The 25852-nt window shown below is 43.4% G+C and overlaps 1 protein-coding gene across 3 annotated transcripts in view; it reads right to left on the bottom strand.

The window, feature by feature from the left end:
• Nucleotides 1-25852, bottom strand: part of PRKAR1B (protein kinase cAMP-dependent type I regulatory subunit beta) — a 211360-nt gene that overhangs the window by 21748 nt on the left and 163760 nt on the right. For all 3 annotated transcript variants that reach the window (XM_078774248.1, XM_068110517.2, XM_068110516.2), the window contains exon 8: nt 16403-16524. In XM_078774248.1, coding sequence (XP_078630374.1) covers nt 16403-16524 — 122 coding nt within the window. The remainder of the gene's footprint in view (nt 1-16402; nt 16525-25852) is intronic.

The raw sequence follows: 25852 nt of genomic DNA, 5'->3' as shown, positions 1-25852 counted from the left end.
TGAGTATGGTGGAAACAATGGAGTGGAGTGGATGGTGCGGAGGTGTGAATGGGGGAAGAGTGGACCCCCATCACGAATACCCGGGGCGGGTAGTGTAAGTGTTAGGTAGAGGGTATAGGTAAATTGTGGTTGGATATTGGCATCTGTGGTGCGAGGTGACAGAATGGTATTTGGATGGGTGCATTCGTGTTGTGGAAATGGCTGGGCGTGTCGCCTGTTAGTGTGTGTAGTTGGTTTGGGCACTCCACCACTGTGAGGATGTCGGCCAGGTGAGGCCGCAGGTGGGCTCTGGGAGCTGGTAGAGTTGTTGTGGATGGGGCCCGAGGATCCGGAGGACGGATCTGGGTAGCCCAGTGCCAGAGGGCACCAAGGGGTGACAGAGCCAGGAGGGGCCTTCCCCAGTTAGATAGGTTAGGTTAAGGAGCAGGTAAGCTCGGGTGGCAACTACAGTGGTGGAGGTGTGCAGGTGGGTAGACCTGCTGGGAGAGCTACACGTCACAGCCCAGAAATTGTGCAAGGGCACCGGGAGATGAATCGGGGGAGTGAGACCCCAAATTGAGCAGCACCACAGCTTGGTCAATGGGAATTGGTTATTAGAACCCATAGTGTAAGTGGCCAATGGATTGGCAGGGAAAGACCCCGGGTAGTGTAAAGTGTGTTAATGTCATTTAGAGGATAGTTAGGATTGGAGTCTCCTCGCACCATCTGCATCCACTCACCTGAGGTGACGTAACTCCACACCATGCCATGTTTAATTATTTTTGATGCAAATGTTTGGATTGTGAGACGCATCATGACGTGGGTGTGACATTGTGCTTTGTTGTTCCATCTCTCCCTCCTTATGAGGATTAATGATGAATTGGGTGATGGCAAATTTTGAAGTAGAGGGATTGTGGAGACGAATTTGGTATAAGGGAAATATGGGGAAGACGTGACGGTAGTGACGAATTTGTAATGTGTAGATTTTGTACATATGGGGTAAGGGCAAGGGTAGTGTAGGTGACAGGGGGGTGACGTACGGTAGGGACGAGCTTTCTCACTTCGCCCTCCGTACGCATTTCGCCTTGCATTGCCTTATTGATGTGTACCCTTGTGACCTTACCCCTCGCTCGTTTGTCTCTTTTGTCTCCCACATGACCTGTGCGCCATTGGGCGCCGAGGGGAGCGTGCGTGAGTCCTCCATTGTGCGCCCGGAATTCCCAGAACCAGCTGTCTGCATCGATGCACCACATGATGGACCACATGCCTGTGGCCGAGCACCACTGATGGACCCCATGGGTTGGGGCATGGCCCCTCTGCTGGAACCGGCCATGAGGGCCCGAAATCTTGCTGGCGGACCTTGGCCACAGGGCACCGATGCCCCATAGGTGAACCACACATAGTCGGCCCCTGTGGGCCATAAATAAAATAAAAACGGACACATTAGGTGCATTATTTTATTTCAAATAGGCCGCCAGCAAGGGAAGATGACAACACCAGGAAAATAATAATAGCCAGCAGAGGGAGCCGAAGAGCAAGAGACCACCTGCAGGGTTAGGGGTTGTTGATTTATTTTTATTATTGAACATGCATTGAACACTGATGAACTGTGGTGACTGCACCGATTGGTGCTTGAGGGTGTATTGGTGTGTTTTTGGGTGCTTTCATGGTGCGTCGATGCAGAGCATACTGTCTTCCCCCCCAGAAAGAACAATTACAGGTCCTGGGTTAGTTTTGTAAATAAAAGCAGAGTCAGTGTAAATAATGCTCCCCACCGTCAATGTATAGTTTGAAGACCATTCCGCAATTCGGTTAACTGTGGGCGTAAGTCTGTTAGGCAGGGTGCAATGGAGCAGTGGGACACATTTATTTATGTTTTAAAACTGTCACACTCAGGGTCAGGTTAAAAGTAGAGGGAACTACACCTACGTGTCACACTAAATAAAAGTTGTAGGCCCGGGTCGTGCCTAAGAGGAGGAGGGTGCAGTGTTGCGGATATGAGGACTGTATTTTTTTGATTGTGTGTATTATTATTATTGTTTATTCTGCGCCTCCTGCCTCCAGAGCTGTGTTAAGGTCAAAAGGGCGTCCCATAATTAGTCCATAAAGCATCCACACCACAGCCAATCATAGAATACCCCTGTTCAATAGTTATATCTTATTATGTGTTTTAGGGTAAGGCTGTGTCTCCCATTAATTGAAATACTCCATTGCACCAGTGAAAGAGATAGATTCCCTTCATTACCACTCCCAAAACTTCCATTCCCCCTTTTCGTCAATTGCCATTCGCATTGCCAACTGCATTTTGGGCGGTTTTCTCTTCATCCGCCATTGACCACGAGGCAGGGTTGGGGAAGAAAGGCGGGTCCCCACCTCATCATAGAGGGGAGGAGTGAATCAGCCCCACTCAACCAATCACGAACAAGGGGTTGGACTTGGAGAGGGTGTGGAAAGAAATATCGAGGAGGTTCGCGAAGGTTGAGGGGCGGGGCCTATATAACCCGCAGGCAGGGCGTGTCCAAGGGAGATGAGCTTTGACAGAGAGACGAGAAGAAGTCCAGGGTTGAACTGCAGCTCGAGCCACCGAAACTGCACTCACTGCAGCTCGAGCCACCGAAACTGCACTCACTGCAGCTCGAGCCACCGAAACTGCACTCACTGCAGCTCGAGCCACCGAAACTGCACTCACTGCAGCTCGAGCCACCGAAACTGCACTTGCTGCAGCTCGAGCCACTGAAACTGCATTTGCTGCAGCTGGAGCCACCGAAACTGCAGCCACAGCAGCGTGAGGCCTGGACGGCAGTTTGGAGCAGGGCCGCGAAGGAGCGGCGGCTGCCCACGAGTCGATCAGCTGCAGAACTAGTTGGACCTCCCTATCCCGCCAGCCATCCATCTCCCGCCAGTCCTATCATCATTCCCCGCGTGAGTCTGTCCTTGTTTGTTCTGTCCCTGGGTTAATTAAGACTGTAGGTAAGCTAGCGTTGCACTGTGTATCTAATCTCGTCTGTAAATAAACGTGACTGTTTTCTTCTTGATTATATGTGTAAATAATAAATCCAATTACTCTTCTGTACGTCTTCTCGTCTTATACCTTTTCCTCTTTGTATTCGGTCGCTTTAGAGTTTTCCATATTGAGCAGCCGCGGAGCGATACGGCCAACGTTTGGGTGGAATCGGGTTCTAGTCGGGGAAAAACTGTTCGGTCGCGGTAATACCACCGCTCGGTCAAAATAACATCTTTAACCGCGTCCGCAACAATATATATATATATATATATATATATATATATATTTTTATATATATATATATATATATATATATATATATATATATATATATATATACTAGCAGAGGTACCCGGCTTTGCACGGGAGTGGGAGGAGGAGGGGAGGGGGAAGAGGAGGGGAGGGGAACGGGGGGGGAGGGGGGAGGGGGAAGTGGGGGAGGAGGAGGGGAGGGGGGAAGAGGAGGGGAGGGGAATGGGGGGGGAGGGGGAAGGGGGGGGAGGGGGGAGGGGGAAGGGGGGAGGGAAGGGTGCGGGGGTGCCCAGGGGAAGAAGGGCCCCTCCCCCTCCCCCTCCCCCCCCTTTCCCCTCACCCCCTCCCCTCCCCCTTCCCCCTCCCCCTCCCCCTTCCCCCTCCCCCCTCCCCCCTCCCATCCCCTTCCCCCCTCGTTCCCCTCCCCTTCTCTTCCCCCTCCCCTCCTCCTCCCCCTTCACACCAGGGGGGTTGACTCAGCCTGTCATCCCACCGAGGTCGGAAGTCGGAACTCATTGTCGTCAAATAAATGTAGCCTGTATGTTTCACTCTTTGTCACATGCCGTTGGTCCCATGTCAATCGGATGAAGTTGAAAAATTAACGTTACGAAGGTTCTCTGGGACGTACTGATTCCGAATAATGAAGTTGAAAAATTAACGTTCCGAAATACGCTAATTACGCTAACAGAAGCGCTGGAGGGAGCACTGCGCTCCCTCCCTTAGATTCCCTCCCTCTTCTGCTAGCGCTAATTACGCGTAACACACTAATTTTAAAACCCGAAGTTTTTTTAATTTTAAGGTGTGCTGTAGTCAGAAGCGCTAGAAGCGCTGCGCTCCCTCCCTTCGAATCCCTCTCTCTTCTGCTAGTGCTAATAATACGCTAATTTTAAAACCCGAAATTTTTAAAATTTTTATGTCTCCGTGACATTCCTGGGACCATCCCGAGTCGAACAGTACTTTCCGCTCGCAAATCCGTCCACGGGTTCTCGAGATCTTAGAGATCACACATAGATCAGGATACAGACACAGAGGCCAACTCTACTTTATATATATAGATATATATATATATATATATATATATATATATATCTATATATATATATATGTGCAGCGTCTGTCCTGTGTTGTGTTGTCTTGTGTTGTCACTGAACTACCTTCTTAAACTTTTGTGAAATCGTACCAAACCTCTGGTATGCACATATCTCTCCCGTCGGTATGTCCTAAGAGTATTTGTTTGAAAAATTTCCATATTTTGTATTTGGAATTATTTTGGGAATTTTTTTTTTTCAACTTGTTTTCAACTTCAATTAATATAGAATATGATATCACGTATATTACAAATACATTTGTGCAAAATAATTGTTTGAATTATGATTGGTTTAAACCATGACAAAACGGCAACTATGGTACAGTCATTTATCTATATATCGACACATCTGGGCAGTGTCTGTGTTGTCACTTAACGACTCCCTCAAACTTTTGTTTCCGTGGTTGTGAAGTGTTTTTAATAACGTGGTGGTTTTGAATCACGTGGTGGTGAGGTATTTTGAATTATGTGGTGGTGAGGTGTTTAAAAATCACATGGTCGTGAGGTGTTTTTAATTATGTGGTGGTGAGGTGTTTTGAATTACGTGGTGGTGAGGTGTTTTTAAATGACGTGGTGGTGAGGTGTTTTTAATTTTGTGGCTGTGAGGTATTTTTGAATTACTTGGTAGTGAGGTGTTTTTAAATGACGTGGTTGTGAGGTGTTTTTAACTATGTGGTGGTGAGGTGTTTTGAATTACGTGGTGGTGAGGTGTTTTTAAATGACGTAGTGGTGAGGTGTTTTTAAATGACGTGGTGGTGAGGTGTTTTTAAATGACGTGGTGGTGAGGTGTTTTTAAATGACGTGGTGGTGAGGTGTTTTTAAATGACGTGGTGGTGAGGTGTTTTTAAATGACGTGGTGGTGAGGTGTTTTTAAATGACGTGGTGGTGAGGTGTTTTTAAATGACGTGGTGGTGAGGTGTTTTTAAATGACGTGGTGGTGAGGCGTTTTTAAATGACGTGGTGGTGAGGTGTTTTTAAATGATGTGGTGGTGAGGTGTTTTTAAATGACATGGTGGTGAGGTGTTTTTAAATGACGTGGTGGCGAGGTGTTTTTAAATGACGTGGTGGTGAGACGTTTTTAATTTCGTGGCTGTGAAGTGTTTTGAATTACTTGGTGGTGAGGTGTTTTTAATTTTGTGGCTGTGAGGTATTTTTGAATTACTTGGTAGTGAGGTGTTTTTAAATGACGTGGTGGTGAGGTGTTTTGAATTACTTGGTGGTGAGGTGTTTTTAAATGACGTGGTGGTGAGGTGTTTTTGATTTCGTGGTGGTGAGGTGTTTTGAATTACGTGGTGGTGAGGTGTTTTGAATTACTTGGTGGTGAGGTGTTTTTAAATGACGTGGTGGTGAGGTGTTTTTAATTTCGTGGTGGTGAGGTGTTTTGAATTACATGGTGGTGAGGTGTTTTGAATTACATGGTGGTGAGGTGTTTTGAATTACATGGTGGTGAGGTGTTTTTAAATGACGTGGTGGTGAGGTGTTTTTAATTTGGTGGCTGTGAGGTGTTTTTATTACGTGTTTAATGGCTGTGAGGTGTTTTTAATTTCGTGGTGGTGAGTTGTTTTTATTACGTGTTTTATGGCTGTGAGGTGTTTTCAATTTCGTGGTGATGAGGTGTTTTCAATTACGTGGTGGTGAGGTGTTTTGAATTACTTGGTGGTGAGGTGTTTTTAAATGATGTGGTGGTGAGGTGTTTTTAATTTATTGGTGGTGAGGTGTTTTGAATTACGTGGTGGTGAGGTGTTTTGAATTACTTGGTGGTGAGGTGTTTTTAAATGACGTGGTGGTGAGGTGTTTTTAATTTCGTGGCTGTGAGGTGTTTTTATTACGTGTTTAATGGCTGTGAGGTGTTTTTAATTTCGTGGTGGTGAGGTGTTTTTAATTTCGTGGTGGTGAGGTGTTTTTATTACGTGTTTTATGGCTGTGAGGTGTTTTCAATTTCGTGGTGGTCAGGTGTTTTCAATTTCGTGGTGGTGAGGTGTTTTTATTACGTGTTTTATGGCTGTGAGGTGTTTTGAATTACTTGGTGGTGAGGTGTTTTGAATTACTTGGTGGTGAGGTGTTTTGAATTACTTGGTGGTGAGGTGTTTTGAATTACTTGGTGGTGAGGTGTTTTGAATTACTTGGTGGTGAGGTGTTTTGAATTACTTGGTGGTGAGTTGTTTTGAATTACTTGGTGGTGAGGTGTTTTGAATTACTTGGTGGTGAGGTGTTTTGAATTACTTGGTGGTGAGGTGTTTTGAATTAATTGGTGGTGAGGTGTTTTGAATTACTTGGTGGTGAGGTGTTTTGAATTACGTGGTGGTGAGGTGTTTTGAATTACATGGTGGTGAGGTGTTTTGAATTATGTGGTGGTGAGGTGTTTTGAATTACGTGGTGGTGAGGTGTAATCGTCCCAAACTTCCAGTCTGCACCTACCCCTATCCCCTATGTATGTGCTGAGGGGTTCTTTCTTGGAAAAAAAAAACATTCAACCTAAATCTTCAATCAATTCAATCTTCAACCTAAATTGCCTATAAAAATGTAATATCACAAACAGCACAAATACATTTGTGCAAAGTACTTGTTTGTATTATGATTGGTGAAAATCATGACAACATAGCAACTCAGGTACAGTCATTATTCTCAGCTAAAATAAGCCCGTTCCTCAGCAACGACGCGTGGTGAGGCGAGCGCAGCGAGCCGAGCCAAGCTAGTATATATATATATATATGGGGGGGGGGAGGGGTGGGGGGAAATCCGGACGGTTGAACTGGTTGAAGGGGGAAACGACAGAAAAAAGGTTTGGAACCACTGATCTAGTGGATCACTATAAGCAGCACAAAAACTAAACAGACATGACTCTTTTATTGCATTAAACCTCGATATGTGAGGAAAAAAAGGTTTCGTAGGTCATTGTGATGTCACATCTCGATAAATGAGAAAATTTTTTGTAAGTCAATGGGGTCAGGCCTCAATAAGTGAGGAAAAAAGTTTTGGTAAGTCATTTGGATGTCAGGCAATCATCAGTGAAGTTCATCAAGCCATGCATGCTGGAGAATACCACAGAAGAACGGCTGCACAGATAGTCAATGTTTTCAATTCATAAATTGCAAGTCACAGTGAAACAAAATGATATCCTGTAGCCTCAATGTTCTAAAAGAACACGTTTTGTGGAGCAATGAGTCTCGATACATATTATTCACGCCTGATCATAATGTCTGTGGAATGTGTTGAACACCAAATACGGGCTTGATTTAGCATGACCGCAAAAACGAGCGAACACACTTTTTAAGGAATAGCGGAGTGTTCAACATGATTCCAAACTGGCACTATCCTTGCGTCTGAACGAAATATACCTTCTAAAAATGTTTTGCTTTTTTAATATGCATGGTCTAGGCTCGTGGAAAAGCTAGAACAGATCAGAACATAACATAACATAAAACAAAGGAAACAGCAGGAGACAGGGGAAATGCCAACAGCAGGGCAAAGGGAGAATATAGATGGAGACGGACAAACAAAGGATGCGGGTAACGATGAGGGGCAGGGGGAGAACGCAAGTGGTGGACAAGATGGATACGTTTGCAGTTTGGGAAGGGGTCGGGTGGTTTAACGGGTGCAGAAAAGATCATGGTTTTGGATGGGGGATGACTTGAGATGGTGGTGAACAGCTGTCCTTATTTTCCTCCCAGCTTCAATACCAGGTACAATATGGCTCAGGTAAATTTTCATCCAAATACATGTGGTATCATGCATTCCTTATTTTCTGCTTCGCATATCAATATCATTCCTTTTTTTTTTTTCTTTTTTTTTTGTATACAAGATCGAGGCTCGTGTAAGAGCTAACATCAATCACAAAAAACAACAACAAACGGACACACAAAACATACAAAAAAAGGGAGCGGGAGACAAGATGGGGAGAGAGAGGGAAGCACACAAGTACAACAGCAGAGAACAGGGCCATCGGGAGATCTGTGGGAGAGAAGGGGCTTGGGGAGAGCAGGCATGGGAAGGTGGGGGGGGGGGGGGAGGTGGGAGGGGGGGAGTAGGAAAGTATAAAACACATGGACACTGCTGGAACTTCCAGGAAAGAAAAAAGTCGGTATTTCAAAAAAAAAAAAAAGGTGGATTTACTTCCAATTCAATAAAAAGTTGCTCTTTCTTACCATTGTCATTGATTACCACCGAGATAACTTTTCTAAAACCTTAGTTTCTTTCAAAATTCTCCATCTGGGGCCATTTATTACGTCAAGGTCACCTTGTACCTAACTATCCTTTCTGTAACCTATTGCAGTCTTGTTTGCATATCCATCACAATTCCATTCGATACTCACCTCTCCATCATCAAATTTGTTTTTCCTTCATGACTTAATTGAGATTTTCCATGAGCATCGATACTCGTACTTGTCCTCATGCAGCATGCTCTACACAAAGTGTCAGTCTGGGCTAGGGTTACAATCCTGGATGGTTCGCCACTTTGATGCAGCATGCTCGACCGAGTGTGCAGGAATTTGGAATTTGTTCAGGTTACCAGCGAAAGATCGCCTATTTTTCACAAAGGACACCATGGGATCTTTATCTTCCACCAACTAATGCTGGCAGATGGGACGCCCAGTTTAACGTCTATCAGAGGGGCGGCACACACGTTGACGTCTCGCCCTTCTTGGAAAACCCCAGGATCACAGCTTATAGCTGGGCCAAGATTCGAACCCAGGCTAAAGGGTTTATAGGCCAGGCTAAAACCCAGGCTAAAGGCCTCTGGTTATATTGCCAGCCCAGTACTGATAGCTGCACATGCATTTCACATATTCAAGTACATGAATGAAGCACCACTAGATGGGGGAGTATATGAATAGGTACAAGAGGAAGTGTAGAGGAGTAGATGGGCACGCATTAGTTGCATTGGGCCATCGAGTTCTATACATGTGCAGAGGAAAAGGAGGGAAGGGAGTGGGGTGGTGGCGTATCATATGCACAAATCCCGATCATCGGTCTTATTTTCATTTCTTTTTCTCATTCTTGTTTTGACTTTAATATCATCTTCAGAGGTCTGAAGCTCTGGGTAAAAAAGCACAAATACTGAAACGTATACGAAACACTTTGCCCATTCAGGAAGGAGGAAAACCGAGATGCGGGCCTTAAAGAGTCAGAAGCACTGAAGCAAGTCCGCACTAATGTATCCATTTAGGGCAGTGCTGAGACTCACAATGAAAAGTAAAAAAAGCAAGACCATAACAACTGATCATATTCTGGTCTTGTAACAAAACAAGTCGTGTTAATGCTACCTAACTGATACTTATTCAGGTACCACGTGCAACCTTACTATGTTAATAATAAAAGATAATAAAAGCAAAGCAGATATAAAAAGAACAAAGTTTCTTTAAATTCCAAACAAAAATAAAACATTGAAGCAAAATTACATCATACGGTTCATTTTCTTCCCTACAGAGGAATGAATGAATGAATGAATGAATGAATGAATGAATATGAATGATCGTTTTAAGGCCATTTTCCCCGCTAGAGCGGGGGTTAGCCTTGCGGGCCCCATGACAATCATGGTTCCCTGTTTGAGGCAATGTTTTTATGGCCGGATGCCCTTCCTGACGCCAACCCTTGGTCACGCTCTTACGATGCGCAGGGATACGGTGCACCTATTCTAAATCGGGGTACACACCGTGATCATTCATTCCAGCAAGCTGGTACTCAATTTGCCAACCTCGGAAGGATGACAGGCTGAGTCAACCCCCCTGGCGTTAATTCAGCGATCGACCGGGATTCGAACCCAAGATCCTAGGATCCCAAGCCGGCACCCTAACCGCTAAGCCAACACCAACACAGAGGAAAACCCATATTTATTATGGTTCTTTAATTTTCCCATCTTATTTTTCCTTCTTATAACAAGTGCAAACAGATAGGACAGTTGATTCGAGAATCCCTTCAATAGGAGGCCTTTACTCCATGATGTAATAACTTGCCTGTTATGCAAGAGGACAACAACCTGTCTGAGATCATACTTATTCAGAAAGGTTACGGAGAAGAGCAAGCTGCAAATTTCATGCGAGAATGTGGTAGGAAAGCCATCACAAACCACCCTGAATAAAAAATGCTCACTTTTGCATCACATATGGGCTAAGTATTCATTTATGCATTACCTGCAACCCAGAAGGTGGGGGCTGAGTGATTCATGTTCCTAGTCCATACCTGTTGTACAAGTTCCTTCCTTTTGCCTCGTCTTTCCTCCCCTACTGTCCAACTACGATCTAGCGACCCTATTCCCTTTTTGGTCTTAAAAAGCCCCGAGTAGAGCTACTCCTAAACCATGAATGAATGAATGAATCATGAATTCATGAATGAATGAATGAATTCATGAATCAATGAATGAATCCTAAACCATGGCTGCAACCTTTTCATCCTACTACTTCCCATATTTTAGGTTCCATTCCCAGTTCTCTCTGCTTAATGAATCCATGCTCCTTTCTTGCCTCCGTCTTTCTGGCCACATGTCGATGCCTATCACCCTGGTAAAAATACCAAAACCTTATCTAACTCGGGTAACATTCCAACGAATTTTATATACCTCAACCTTCACAGTCTTCAAGCGGTATGTATGGCATTGTGTATGATTGAAACTCTAAATTCTGGCAATATTGGTTATTCTTATTAATCTTTTGGATAGAACACATGACTGTGGGTCGCATCACTTTCTGGGGGCTTAGCTGTGCCACTGATACAAAGCCCCCTGTATGTGAAAGCAGGAGTTTGGAATCTGTTCAGGGTGCTGGCGATAACTTGACTGCTTTGCACACTGCACTGCGACTGCACAAGGACACTGTGGGATTTTTAACATCTACTGACTAATGCTGGCAGACAGCATGCTCACTGCTCAGTATAATGCCCATCCGAGGGACGCACGGCACATACATTGATGAATCACATTGCCAGCGAAACACCAGGATGACGCTTTATAGCTTGGCCGACATTCAAACCCAGACCAGACAGCTCAGAGGCAAATGTGCATACCACTAGGCTATTCCACCAGCTCATTGGTATTTTGAAATGTATATAATGTCTGCCTTGTGCACCCAAACACAATGTATGTATCAGGCTTTTGAAATGCTGTAAATATCCTCGATTATATTATGCCAAGTGTTGCCAAAATTACACCATAGGTGTGGTGAAAACAAATGGCCTTGTCTTGATTTCTTTAAATTGCCATTTTAATACTATTTGCATCGTAACTTATTGGCAAAAATCAAAATTGTTCAGAAAGCAGAATTGCTTTGTAATGCAAAATGAGAAGTTCCTTTCGAAGGAGGGCTTACTAGCTTACAACTAGAGAAGTTTCCAGGGGGAAAAAAAAAAAGGTCCTTCTTGGATGCCTACCATCACAGGGTTTTTACACCTTTACTGAAACCAAACAGCTGAGACACAATTTTAACAATGATGTCATCACAAAAGGAGATTCCAATATACACTGGGGCAGGAGGTTGGGGAGTGAGGTTGTAGGAGAGTTGAAGTGGGAGGAACAGGCAGCAGCCTTGAGGTTTGACCTGTGTAGAAATAACAGAGAATGTCTGTGGCTGATGAAACCAAGGCCTTTTCCAGACTACTATTAAGCAATTAGTGAAGTTTGATTCAGGCAGAAAGAGTGCGATACTGCAGGGATGTGCAGATCCCTGCCAGGGGTCGATTGCGTCCGAAACACACGTGTCAATAATCAGAACTAAGTCTGCACTTGCCCTTCACGAGCCTGGCATTCCATGAGAACCGCATCGGTGGGGACGGCTTGTGGGAAGGAAAGCAGTTTCAACCTCCATTGGGGACACAGTCTGGGCTCCACGACAGGGCAATGAGAAATCCGGCACATATCTCAGCGAAAAGGCTTTGGGACAAATGCCACACTGAAGCGGCGCAGCCCACAGAGGCAAAGAGAAATGTCTGCAAACTGACGTCCATCTTCAAAGGGTAAACACAAGGCAGCCAATGCGGCGAGGTGCGGCTGTGCACTCAAACTCTTGACCACAGCGAAATAATTTCCAGGAGATGCCCAACTTCTCTGAATATCTCGACGTTAGCTTCAGCTCGGTTATATAAGCAGTGATCCTTTTCGGACACTGCCAGCATTCCTATAGTTCTGTTACACAAGCAAATAAACATTTATACAATCAAACTTCAGTTGGTTAAAGCAAAATGTAACTTTTTTTTGTCATTCTAATGGGTCAGGAGGCAGACCATACTATCTGATGCCATTTAGAGGATGTTAGTTTAGAAAACGCACGCGAAACGTGTTAAATCACATAATCTAAGGTATTGCACTTGAAGTCCTCATTGAAATATGTAAAATAAATAAAAACATTCAATCGTCGCCAGACAATAAAGGCTATTTGATAAGCAGTCAGTGCAGATCGCAGAAGAAAATTTAAAGTATTTCCCGACCTCCGGCAGTTACAGGAGGGTGTGCCCTGGGCAAATAAGAACACATAGATGGATGCATCCAGTGGCACATGAATACAGATCGAAACAGTACAAAAGGTCTTGCCAATAGAATCTGCCAAAACATGTCAAACAGTTCCAAATTGCTTTCCATAGCTGTGCTCTTCTCCTGGTAACATTAAGGCTTCGGTCCCATCCATTACATGTCTCAATACTCAAGCACAGGGCACAACTGCCACTGGCAAGGACCTTAAATCAGAATGTCACACATTAGTCTTTGTGTTTACTGTATACATAATGTTTACTGATCACATTGTACGAATCAAATACAAGTTAAAGTCCTGTACCTCAAAAGGAAGCTAAAATATCCATGCCAATAAATAATCAGAATTAAAGAACATCAATTCACAGGAGAAAATAAGTGAACAAATGATATTCTTAGTTGTGGAGGAAGAGTTCGGTTTGTACCTCAACGATAGCAAAACAAAGACATCTCAAGAATCTAACCACAGATCTCAAGAATCTAACCCTACGACCTTTGTAAGGTTGTCCTGTATCAAGTTTAGCAATCGTAACCACAATGCAAACTTTTCTTAAGAGCCACACTCATTTTGCAAATGCAAGATGACTGGATGGAAAGCAAATCCTTTCCAAGAACAAGAGATGGCTTGGGTTCTCGAACACTGAGCTTTTGCTTCCGGAGCTCAGTTTCGCTGGAAAGAGAGCATGCAGCCGCGGACAGTGCTCAGAGCAGCTGCAAGTCCAAGAGACTTGCAGGTGCAAAGGCCCTGAGCCAGGCCAGGCTGAACCCACAAACAGCTTTTGTCATTGCAAACTACAAGGGTAACTTGCTATTGTTGTTTACTTACTTGTTTTGTTTGTGCAGCAGTGCATACCGACCGGGTCAAATGTCTTATCTGGCACTTAAATGTGAACTGTCCTTTGATGGACTTCATCACGTCTATTAATTTCCCTAACAGCAACTTTATCACTACCGAGGGACCCGTCTCATCCACTTCTCGGAGCTGGTCCCACTTTGAACATCAACGGCCTCGTTTGCAATGCACAATAGTCGTCAAACAAATCAAATTTTCTTATAAATATGCCTTACCTGTACATTCTCAATACAACTGCAATTATTATTTAATTGTTACTAGGTAGAGAAGATAAATCCATGTCGTCATTATATTTCTGTTTACATCCAACATTGTTTTCAATCGAAACCACAATGATGAATGAGCATTGATATTCCAGAATGACCCTTCCAAAATAATTAATGATAAATCCACTGCCATATGTCAAAAGACTGTTCAGCTGTGATACATTTTCAGACTACAATACCAGTTTATGGCACGTTAAAAATTAAAGGGGTGAAATTGTAATAGCTATCCTCAGATTACCTGAAGTGGAAGCCCCAGTGCATACCAAAATACTTGTAGATGTACATGCTGAAATTCATTCACAATAGCTGACATGATGCTGACTTTGGGAAAACTACACGACAGCAGCAGAATCCATTTATTTTTGCATAAACACAGCTATGGGTACAGTGGTGGCCTATCGGTGATATAACGTACTCAGATCCCAGAGGTTATGGGTTCACATCTAGCCGAAGATGGCAGTATTACGGATACTAATCTTCAGGAAGTCAAACTAGTCTCAGGAGAAACGACTGTTCACCGTTGGATTGTTGATAAAACCCCAGTTGGATCATTAACAACCTTCACAGTGGAATAGTCTGCCCATCCCACCAGGTCCGGTGAAATGTGATGATAGTCCACTCACGTGGTTCATTCTTGCTCACTTCCCTTATTACAGGAGATTATTTTGAGTGATGATGGGCTGGCAGGATGGCCTAGACCAGGGGTCGGCAACCTTAGGCACGCGTGCCACCATTGGCACGCGGCAGCGTAGTCATTGGCACACTGGCGAAAGCAGTGCCCTCTCCGCTGCATGCCAAATCACCTATTGAACAGCCATTGGCTGTTGCGCGTGTTGCACTATAACAGTATTCCGGTGTGATTGTGCAGGGTGATGAGGTAGATGGATCAGAGCAGAGTCACCATTCCAATTCCAAATTCTATTACTGGAATAATAATTAAAGATGCACAACATGAGATGCCGGCCTGGCGCATTCAAAACACAATATTCGCGGCAACCGGATGTGCTGTGGGAACAGTGGTGTTGTTCACAGCAGATGGTCCGAGGCTGCATCTCCACTCATTATTATTATTTGGACTGGTTTCTGAGTTTTAATATTATTAATCATCATTATTCTGAATTGTATAACAATCGCAGATATAAAACAGGAGATGCAGGCTTGGTGCCTTCCGGTATGCCGTTCGCGGCAACCTGAGGTGCTGTAAGAGCGGCTGTGCTGTTAACATCCGGTGGTCAGTGGTTGCATCTCCACTCTTTGTTATCATTCAGGCTGCCTTCTGCGTTTTAATATTGATCTCGTCATTATTTTGAGTTTTTTATGGGGTGGTAGTAAGGAAAATGGGGGTAGTAGTTTTTCTCGTAACACGCGGCCTGTCTTATTAGTCCCCTACCGGTGTACACCGTAGGGGACTATAGGTTTGCACTCCCACCTCCGTCTGTCAGTCTGTCAGTCTGTCAGTCTGTCGATCCATCAGTCCGTCACGCAAAGAACAGTTTTCCGGACTTTTTTTTCTAAACTTTTAATGCTAATGATTTCAAACTTGGTACATGGTTTCGTCATGACAAGTTACAGATCAAGTTCCAACTTCATGACGTTTCGATCATTTTTGACAAAGTTATGGCACTTTGAACTTTGGGAATTTCCCCAACAGTTTTCCGGACTATAATTTGGAGTGCGGGAGTCATAATACTGTCTTCTATTGACAGTGCTACCCAATGCCGGTAGGGGACATGTATTGCAGCGCAATACTCAGAATGCTTGTTTAGTTTGACGGTATGGCCTCCCGCTCACATTTCCCACAGGAATTGCAGTGAAGCGGTTCAGGTTCGGTAGATGTTTCTTTAAAATGTTGTTGCTATGCATGTAGCCGATATGGATGGAATAAAATTCCATGTCTGTTGGAAATATTTTTTTGATGTGGTGTCAAAATTAAACTTAATGTTAAACTTAATGTTGATATGGCACACTAATTAACAAGAACATTTCAAACTGGCACTTCATGTCAAAAAGGTTGCCGACCCCTGGCCTAGACTATACTCACCTCCAAGCTCTTTAGCATGGGTTCAAATCCTGACCCAGCTATATTGTCATACAGGTGTTTCACAGGCAAGGTGATTCATCAATGTGTGTGCTGTCACTCGGATGGACGTCACACTGGATGTCATATCTTCCCACTTAAGTTGGGGGATGCTAAAGATCTCATGATTTCCTTCGCAGAGATTAGACGAACTATCGCCGGCACAATAGCCAAATTCCAAATTCTGCCACAGCTACTTAGCCAAACATCAGTACTGGCCACTTGGATCAAGACCTGAGTTAATCATCCCCTGGCCAACCCCACAATAACATGGGAATAATTGTGACTGTTAAAGATGCAGAAGATGATTTTGAATGACGATAGTTCCTACCGTTCTGTAATTGAAAGTTTAAAAAAATGTTTTTCAACTGTCATAGTAGACATGTGAAAGGAAAAAAAAAAGGGAAGAGAGTGCTGACAAAATGTTACCTCTGTAATGATGAAAAAATCATCTCCTGGTTCTCCTTGCACCACAATTTTCTCACCATCATCAAACTGTGCTGGTTCTAAAGCATCAGCTACTGTCAATCTCTCCCAGTGCTCCAGAGATTCTGCAGAACAAAGGAAAGTGTAAAGCATTGTGGCTATAAATCCGTAGAATCTAAGATCTAACCACCAAAAAAAAAAATCGCAACCATGTCCAAAAGAAGCAGTTCAGTTTGGAATTTGTAATATGAAATAGGTAAAGCCTAGAAATGAATAAAACCCATTAAATTTACTTTTAGAACCCCTTAGAATGATCCTTTAGAACCTTTTAGAACCCTCTAGAATTACACTTTAGAACCCTCCAAAATTACACTTTATAACCCTTGAAAATTAAACACGGCAGGTTAGAGGGTTGTTCTTCCTCATTTTTAATGGATGGATGGAAGGAAGGACATAGCCAAATATTGAAGCGGGTTTACCACTTAAAAATCAAAATTTGTAGGATGAAGGCATAAGTAAATAAAATGCAGGCTGTGCAACTCCTTTCTGGTGACAACAAAGAGAATCAGCATAAAAGCAATCAGCATAAATTCTTCCAGAAAATTGTTGAAATTAAAAAAAATCTTTTATGTCCACATATGTATTTCTTTGGATTGAAGTGGAACAAAACAAAAAAAGCTGGAAAAAAAATCACGAAATCTTAGCTTATTCCACACAGAAATCCGAAAATGGCCTGGAAACATTATTGGCACCTTTTAGAAGTTGTAAGAAATAATTAGATTTCAAGCAGGTGATTCTCCTTTACTTTGGAATTGAACTCATTGTGGTAAAAACCACTCTTTCAACCAGTTTGAATAAAGAAAAGGAGTCATTCTGCTGTTTTGTGTCACTGTGTGTACCGCAATGAGCATGAAGAAACGAAAGAAAACCAGAGAATTGTCTGAGGAGGTCAGACACAAGATTGTAGCGAAGCACGGACAATCTCAAGGCTACAAGTCCATCTCCAGAGACCTTTATGTTCCTGTGTCCACCATAAGCAATGTTATCAGGAAGTTTAAGGCCCATGGCACTGTCTCCAACCTCCCTGGACGTGGCTGCAAGAGAAAACGTGATTGAAGTTTGCAGCGAAGGATTGTTCAAATAGCGGAGAAACCACCTCAATCAACTGCCAAACAGATTCAAGCTGACCTTCAGACAAAAGGTCAACAGTTTCAACTTGCACCATCCATCGCCAACTCAATGAAAGGGAGTTCTTTGGTAGGAGACCCAGGAGGACCCCACTGCTGAGAGAGAGACATAAGAAAGCCCAACTGGAGTTTTCCAAAACACACCTGAACAAGCCAAAATCCTTCTGGGGGAATTCCTGTGGACAGATGAGACCAAATTAGAGCTTTTTGGTGAAGCACATAATCTCTATGTTTACAGAAAACAAAATGAAGCTTTGAAAGAAAAGCGCACCTTCCCTACAGTCAAACATCAAGGATGTTCAGTGATGTTTTGTGGTTGTTGTGCTGGCTCTGGCACTGGGTGCCTTGAATGTGTGCATGGCATCATTAAATCAGGAGATTACCAAGGCATTTTGGAGCGCAATGTTCAACCCAGTGTCAGAAAGCTGGGTCTCCGTTGATGGTTATGGGTCTTGCAGCAGGACAATGACCACAAAAACACTTCCAAAAGCACGCAGGAATAATTCAAGACAAAACACTGGACTGTTCTGAAGTGGCCAGCAATGAGTCCAGATCTAAATCCCATTGAACACCTGTAGGGAGATCTGCAAACAGCAGTTGGGAGAAGGTAACCTTCAAATCTGGGAGAACTGGAGCAGTTTGCACAAGAATAGTGGGCCAAACTTCCATTAGAGAGGTGTAGGAAGTCTCTGATATTCATGGATATAGGAAGTGCTTGACTGCAGTTATATAATATACATGAGGGGCAGTCAAGAGGTAACCTTAAAATATTTTTCACAACTTGTTTATGACACGTACAGTCACGTGAAAAAGCAAGTACACCCTATGTAAAGTTTTGACTTTTTCAACATATTTCAACATACAGATATTTGATCTTCATTTCAACAATATTGAAAGATAAAGGTGACATAATATAACAAATATCATGAAACATTTACATTTTGTAGTCCATTGTATAATTTAAATAAACATAAATGCAAATTTCGCATGTGGAAAAAGTAAGTACACCCCTACATTTATCACTACTTCAAATACCTAAAATTAGAATCAGGTGCACCAGCTCAGGTGCAAATGATTAGAACATCGTTAGAGAGGATCTTTTTTTTCTTTTTTCTTTTTTTTGTATACAAGATCGAGGCTCGTGAAAGAGCAAATCTTGGAGGAAACTGTCTTATTTAAACCTCAGACATTTCGTTTGGTTTGCTCTTTGTTGTTGAAGTGTGCGGCATCACCATGCCTAGATCAAAAGAGCTCTCCGAGGCCTTCAGAAAGAAGGTTATGAATGCCTAAGAGTCTGGGAAGGGATTTAAAAAGATCTCCAAACAATTTGAAATCAATCATTCGACTGTCCGGAAGATCATCTACAAGTGGAGAAGATTCCAAACAAATGCCAACTTGTTCAGGCCAGGCCGCCCCAGCAAGTTCAGCCCGAGAGCAGGCCGCAAGATGCTGAAAGAAGTCTCTAAGAACCCCAGAATGTCATCAAGGGACCTACAGGTAGCTCTTGCCACTGTTGATGTCAAAGTGCACGAGTCTACCATGAGAAAGAAGCTGCACAAATTTGATCTACATGGCAGGTGTGCCAGGAGGAAACCTTTGCTGTCCAGAAAGAACATCAGGTCAAGACTAAAGTTTACCAATGAACACCTAGGAAAACACCAGCACTTCTGGAACAATGTGCTCTGGACAGATGAGTCAAAGGTAGAGCTATTTGGCCACAGTACCAGAAGACATGTTTGGCGAAAACCAAAGACAGCATTTGACCACAAGAACCTGATACCAACTGTAAAGCATGGTGGTGGAAATATTATGGTTTGGGGCAGCTTTGCTGCATCAGGGCCTGGGCAGCTCACCATCATAGAATCCACTATGAATTCTTCATTGTACAAGAGGGTGCTTGAGGATAATGTGAGGCCATCTGTCAGAAAGTTGAAGCTCAACTGAAGGTGGACCTTGCAACATGACAATGACCCTAAACATACCAGTAAATCCACCAAGGAATGGCTGAAAGGAAAGAAATGGAGGGTTCTGGAATGGCCAAGTCAAAGCCCAGATCTAAATCCCATGGAGATGTTGTGGGGGGATTTGAAACGAGCTGTGCATGCAAGAAACCCCTCGATCATCGCACAGCTGAAATAATTCTGCATGGAGGAGTGGGCAAAAATTTCTCCCAGTCGATGTCAGAGACTGGTAGACAGTTATAAGAAACGCCTACTTGAGGTTGTTTCTGCCAAAGGGTGCAATACCACCTATTAGAGTCAAGGGTGTACTTACTTTTTCCACATGCAAAATTTGCATTTATGTTTATTTAAATTATACAATGGACTACAAAATGTAAAAAAAAACAAAAAAGAAAACACCTTTAAAGGTCATTTTTCCCCGCAAGCGGGGGTTGGCCTTTTTCGGGGACCGTGGTTGTTGTTTTTTTTTTGTGGTCCCCTTTTTTTGAAGCAATGTTTTACGGCCAGATGCCCTTCCTGCCGCCAACCCTTTTTGTCGCCTTTTTACGACAAACAGGGAATTACCAGTGAACTGGTACTCAATTTGCCGACCTCGGAAGGATGACAGGCTGAGTCAACCCCCCTGGCGTTAATTCAGCAATCAACCGGGATTCGAACCCAGGATCCTAGGATCCTAAGCTGGCACCCTAGCCGCTAGGCCAACACCAGGGACTACAAAATGTAAATGTTTCATGATATTTGTTATATTACATCACCTTTATCTATCAATATTGTTGAAATGAAGATCAAATAGCTGTATGTTGAAATATGTTGAAAAAGTCAAAACTTTACATGGGGTGTACATACTTTTTCATGTGACTGTATATATACGTACATGTCGAAAGATTTGTAGCTCAGGATTCATATTATAAATTATAGCACACTGAGCAGTAAAATAATTTAAAATTATTTATTAACAGTCTGACGTTTCAAGAACAAACTAGTTCTCTTCCTCAGAGGCGTTAAGTGTGGCATTAACCGTTAAGTTCCATTGGGGACGGTTCACATGATGGATTGGTCCAAGTCCTTGCCAATCATAGGGCTTCCCTGCATTCAAATGACTGCCGTTTTTGATGTTGTAATTGATTGCATAGTGCTATGTATGTGGGGTGTAAGTCGATGTGTCGGTTGATGGAGTTTTTATCAGAGTACCAGGCATCGACAATCTCACGGTTCACTCTCAATGATCCTGTGCCAAGGATCGTAGTCTGATCCCATGAGAATGTGTGTTGCTATGTGTGTATGTATGTGTGTCGCAACCAATGACAACCTGTCTTGTCGTCTTACAGCACGTTGGTGTTCAGTTAGCCTTGTGGTTAAGCGTTTGGATATTTGGCCCACATAATTGGCAACACAATCTTCACATTATATGTTGTAGATGACATTTTTTCTGTTAAATTTGTTCACCTGGTCTTTTGATAGATGTATGTTGTCGATGACTGACTGCTGTGCTCGTAAGGATGTTTGTGGTTTGTGGGTGATGTTGATGTTGTATTCACATAGAATGCGGCTTGTAGTTTCAGAAGCGTGATGTATGTGTGGAAGTGCAACCGTGTGCGGAGGTGTGGTTGGATAGTTGTTGTTATAGTTGGATTTCCGGCGACAAGATTTGATGAATGTATTTGGGTAGTGGTTTTCTCGCAGTAGTTGAGTGACGTGCAGCATTTCCATCCGGTGTTGTTCATGGTCACTGCAGCGTGTTGTTGCATGATCTACTAAGCTGCGAACACAACTTATATTTTGGCAGGTGGTATGACCACGACAGTAATCTAATACTTTGTCTGTATTAGTAGGTTTACGGTACACCTGCATGTGTCGCTTGCCGTTTCCGTCCCTGAAAAGATGTACATCCAGGAATGGTAGCGACCCAGCCTGTTCTACTTCACATGTGAATTGTATTGCTGGCCATGTTGAATTTATCTTTGTGTGGAAACGGTCAACATCTGCCGTCTTTATGATCACGAATGTGTCGTCAACGTACCGCAGCCACAATCTCGGAGAAGGATCACCATGTAGTGCTAGATCTTCAAAGCGTTGCATCACTAATTTGGCGATGAGACCTGAGATGGGTAAGCCCATCAGGGTTCCTTCATGTTGATGATATGTGGTGCCGTCGAATACAAAGTACGTTGATTTCAAGCAGAGTTGATTGAGTGTCATGAGATGACCAGAGCTGAGGCGACTGTTGCTCGCTAGCTCTGGGTTGTTGTTGATGTATTGTTCTAAGGTCTGCATTGCTAATTCGATGGGTATCGATGTAAATAATGAAACCACGTCAAATGAAATCATTATTTCATCACTCGAGATGCGGACATTTCTGATTCGGTTGATCAAATCTTTGGCGTTCTTTACATTGTGTGCTGAATGTGTTGTTAAGTGTTTGAGTCAATGGAATAGCCACTCAGCCAGATTGTAGTTGGATGCCCCTCAGAGGGCCACGATGGGTCATAGTGGGACATCGATCTTGTGAACTTTGGTAACCCGTAGAAGCGTGGAATGACGGAGTCGTTTGGTCTCATCGCGTCCCATTCTTGTTTTGTGAGGAGGTTTACATCTCGTAGTTTCTGTAAGGTGGTAGTGACCTGCTTTCTATGCTGATCCAGTTTTAGATGTACAGTCACATGAAAAAGTAAGTACACCCCATGTAAAGTTTTGACTTTTTCAACATATTTAACATACAGCTATTTAATCATCATTTCAACAATATTGAAAGATAAAGGTGATATAATATAACAAATATCATGAAACATTTACATTTTGTAGACCATTGTATAATTTAAATAAACATAAGTGCAAATTTCGCATGTGGAAAAAGTAAGTACACCCTTACATTTATTACTACTTCAAATACCTAAAATTAGAATCAGGTGCACCAGCTCAGGTGCAAATGATTAGAACATCGTTAGAGAGGATCTTGGAGGAACCCGTCTTATTTAAACCTCAGACATTTAGTTTGCTTTGCTCTTTGTTGTTGAAGTGTGCGGCGTCACAATGCCCAGATCAAAAGAGCTCTCTGAGGCCTTCAGAAAGAAGGTTATAGATGCCTACGAGTCTGGAAAGGGATTTAAAAAGATCTCCAAACAATTTGAAATCAATCATTCGACTGTCTGGAAGATCATCTACAAGTGGAGAAGATTCCAAACAACTGCCAACTTGTTCAGGCCAGGCCGCCCCAGCAAGTTCAGCCCGAGAGCAGACCGCAAGATGCTGAAATAAGTCTCTAAGAACCCCAGAATGTCATCATGTGACCTACAGGTAGCTCTTCCCACTGTTGATGCCAAAGTGCACGAGTTTACCATTAGAAAGAGGCTGCACAAATTTGATCTACATGGGAGGTGTGCCAGGAGGAAACCTTTGCTGTCCAGAAAGAACATCAGGGCAAGACTATAGTTTGCCAATGAACACCTACGCAAAGACCAGCACTTCTGGAACAATGTGCTCTGGATAGATGAGTCAAAGGTAGAGCTATTTGGCCACAGTACCAGAAGACATGTTTGGCAAAAACCAAAGACAGCATTTGACCACAAGAACCTGATACCAACTGTAAAGCATGGTGGTGGAAATATTATGGTTTGGGGCGGCTTTGCTGCATCAGGGCCTGGGCAGCTCACCATCATAGAATCCACTATGAATTCTTCATTGTACCAGAGGGTGCTTGATGATAATGTGAGGCCATCTGTCGGAAAGTTGAAGCTCAACCGAAGGTGGACCTTGCAACATGACAATGACCCTAAACATACCAGTACATCCGCCAAGGAATGGCTGAAAAGAAAGCAATGGAGGGTTCTGGAGTGGCCAAGCCAAAGCCCGGATCTAAATCCCATCGAGATGTTGTGGTGGGATTTGAAACGAGCTGTGCATGCAAGAAACCCCGCAAACATCGCACAGCTGAAAGAATTCTGCATGGAGGAGTGGGAAAAATTTCTCCCAGTCGATGTCAGAGACTGGTAAACAGTTATAAGAAACGCCTACTTGAGGTTGTTTCTGCCAAAGGGGGCAACACCACCTCTTAGAGCCAAGGGTGTAGTGGTGTACTTACTTTTTCCACATGCGAAATTTGCATTTATGTTTATTTAAATTATACAATGGACGACAAAATGTAAATGTTTCATGATATTTGTTATATTATATCACCTTTATCTATCAATATTTTTGAAATGAAGATCAAATTGCTGTATGTTGAAATATGTTGAAAAAGTCAAAACTTGACATGGGGTGTACTTACTTTTTCACGTGACTGTATACTGGTATTAACTGAATAACGCCGAATTGGTGATGCAACGCTTTGAAAATCTAACACTATATGGTGAGCCTTCTCCGAGGTTGTGGCTGTGGTACGTCGACGCCACATTCGTGATCATAAAGAAGGCGGATGTTGACCATTTCCACACACAGATAAATTCAACATGGCCAGCAATACAATTCACATGTGAAGTAGAACAGACTGGGTCTCCACCATTCCTGGATGTCCAACCTTCAGAGTGGCATTTGAATGCAGGGAAGCCCTGTGATTGGCAAGGACTTGGAGCAATCCATCACGTGAACCGTCCCCAACGGAACTTAACGGTTAACACCACACTCAACGCCTCTGAGGAAGAGAACTAGTTTGTTCTTGAAACTTCAGGCTGTTAAAAAATTAATCTTTAATTATTTTACTGCTCAGTGTACTGTCATTTACAATATATATATATATATATATATATATATATACATATATATATATACGTATATATATATATATATTGTTACTGATCGTGGTTTAGATGTTACTTTGCCGAGCGAAGGCTCCGCGACCGAACAGTTATTCCCCGATTAGAACCCGATTCCACCCAAACGTTGGCCGGATCGCACCGCGGCTGCTCAATGAGGGAAAAGACTAAAACGACGAATGCAAAGAGGAAGACGAAGGCAAAGAAAGGTTTGGAAATACTACTGAATTTATTTACTATTTACACACATAAGCAAAAAGCAAGCAGTCACGTTTATTTACAACACATAAGACGCAGGTGACACAGTGCAAATACTAGCTTATCCAGACTTAATTAAATACCCAGGGACAAGACACACAGAACAAACTCACGTACACAAGAAGGGTGGAGGAAAGGAATGAATGCTGGAAGGAGGAATGGGAAGGTTCAGCTGGGGCAGATGGTTCGGGCTTGATCCCGCACGGGACGTCGGCTGGACCTCGACGGCCACCGATGCCACCGCTATCTGGTCCCCGCGGGGTAACGGGTTGAAGCTGCCTGGTGGAGTCAACGCTGCTTGTGGAGCCAAAGCTGCTTCTCTGGCTCACCTCAGGGCGCGTCTGCCGTCTCTGGCGCAACTGCTGGTAATTGACCTTGAACCTTCTCTCTCTTGGCCCTGGTGTCTCCTCACCACCGACAACTCAACGCAACCAACGTAACCACTGACCACTCGACGCCACCACTTCTCACCACCGACTTCTTACCGCAACCAACGCAACCACTGACCCTCCACTGACGACCAACTGATGACTCACTCAACGCTTCTTGCGCGCGCGCCTTTATAGCGCCTCCAGCGATCAAGCCGCCGGCCTTCAGGACACGCCCATCGGTGTGCTCACCTCGGCCCTGGTTGGTCAAGTGGGGCTGGCTCACTCCTCCCCTCTATGACGAGGTGGAGACACGCCTTTCTTCTCCGACCCTGCCTCGTGGTCAATGGCGGTTTTTGGAGGGGAGGTAATTGGCAATCGAGGGTTGGCAATCACGAGAGGGGATGTAAAAGAAATGGGGATTTTGGGGATGGGAATGAAAGGGGATCTATTCTCTTTCACTGGTGCAATGGAGTACTTCAATTAATGGGAGACACAGCCTTACTCTAAAACACAGAATAAGAGATAACTATCAAACAGGGGTATTCTATTATTTGGCTGACGTGTATGCTTGTGGACTAATTATGGGATGCCCTTTCACCTTTACACAGCTCCGGAGGTAGGGGGGCGCAGAATAAACAATAATAATAATAATACAGCACACAATCAAAAAAATACAGTCCTCATATCCGCAACAATATATATATATATATATATATATATATATATATATATATATATATATATATATATATATATACATACACACACAAACACATTATATTTCAGTACAACCATTATGATTATGCAGTCGCTAAAATCCTTATTCAGTTAAATTTTATTGATTCCAATCTCGTGACAAGAACATGTTGACCTGGTTTTATTGTGCTTTCACCTCCATGATGAGCTTTAGAATTACACTTCCAATGAC

The sequence above is a fragment of the Myxine glutinosa genome, chromosome 3 (genome assembly GCF_964187855.1).
Source record: "Myxine glutinosa chromosome 3, kmMyxGlut1.1, whole genome shotgun sequence".
Lineage (NCBI taxonomy): Eukaryota > Metazoa > Chordata > Myxini > Myxiniformes > Myxinidae > Myxine > Myxine glutinosa.
Note: the sequence above shows the minus strand (reverse complement) of the source record. Positions and strands in the feature narration are given on the sequence as shown.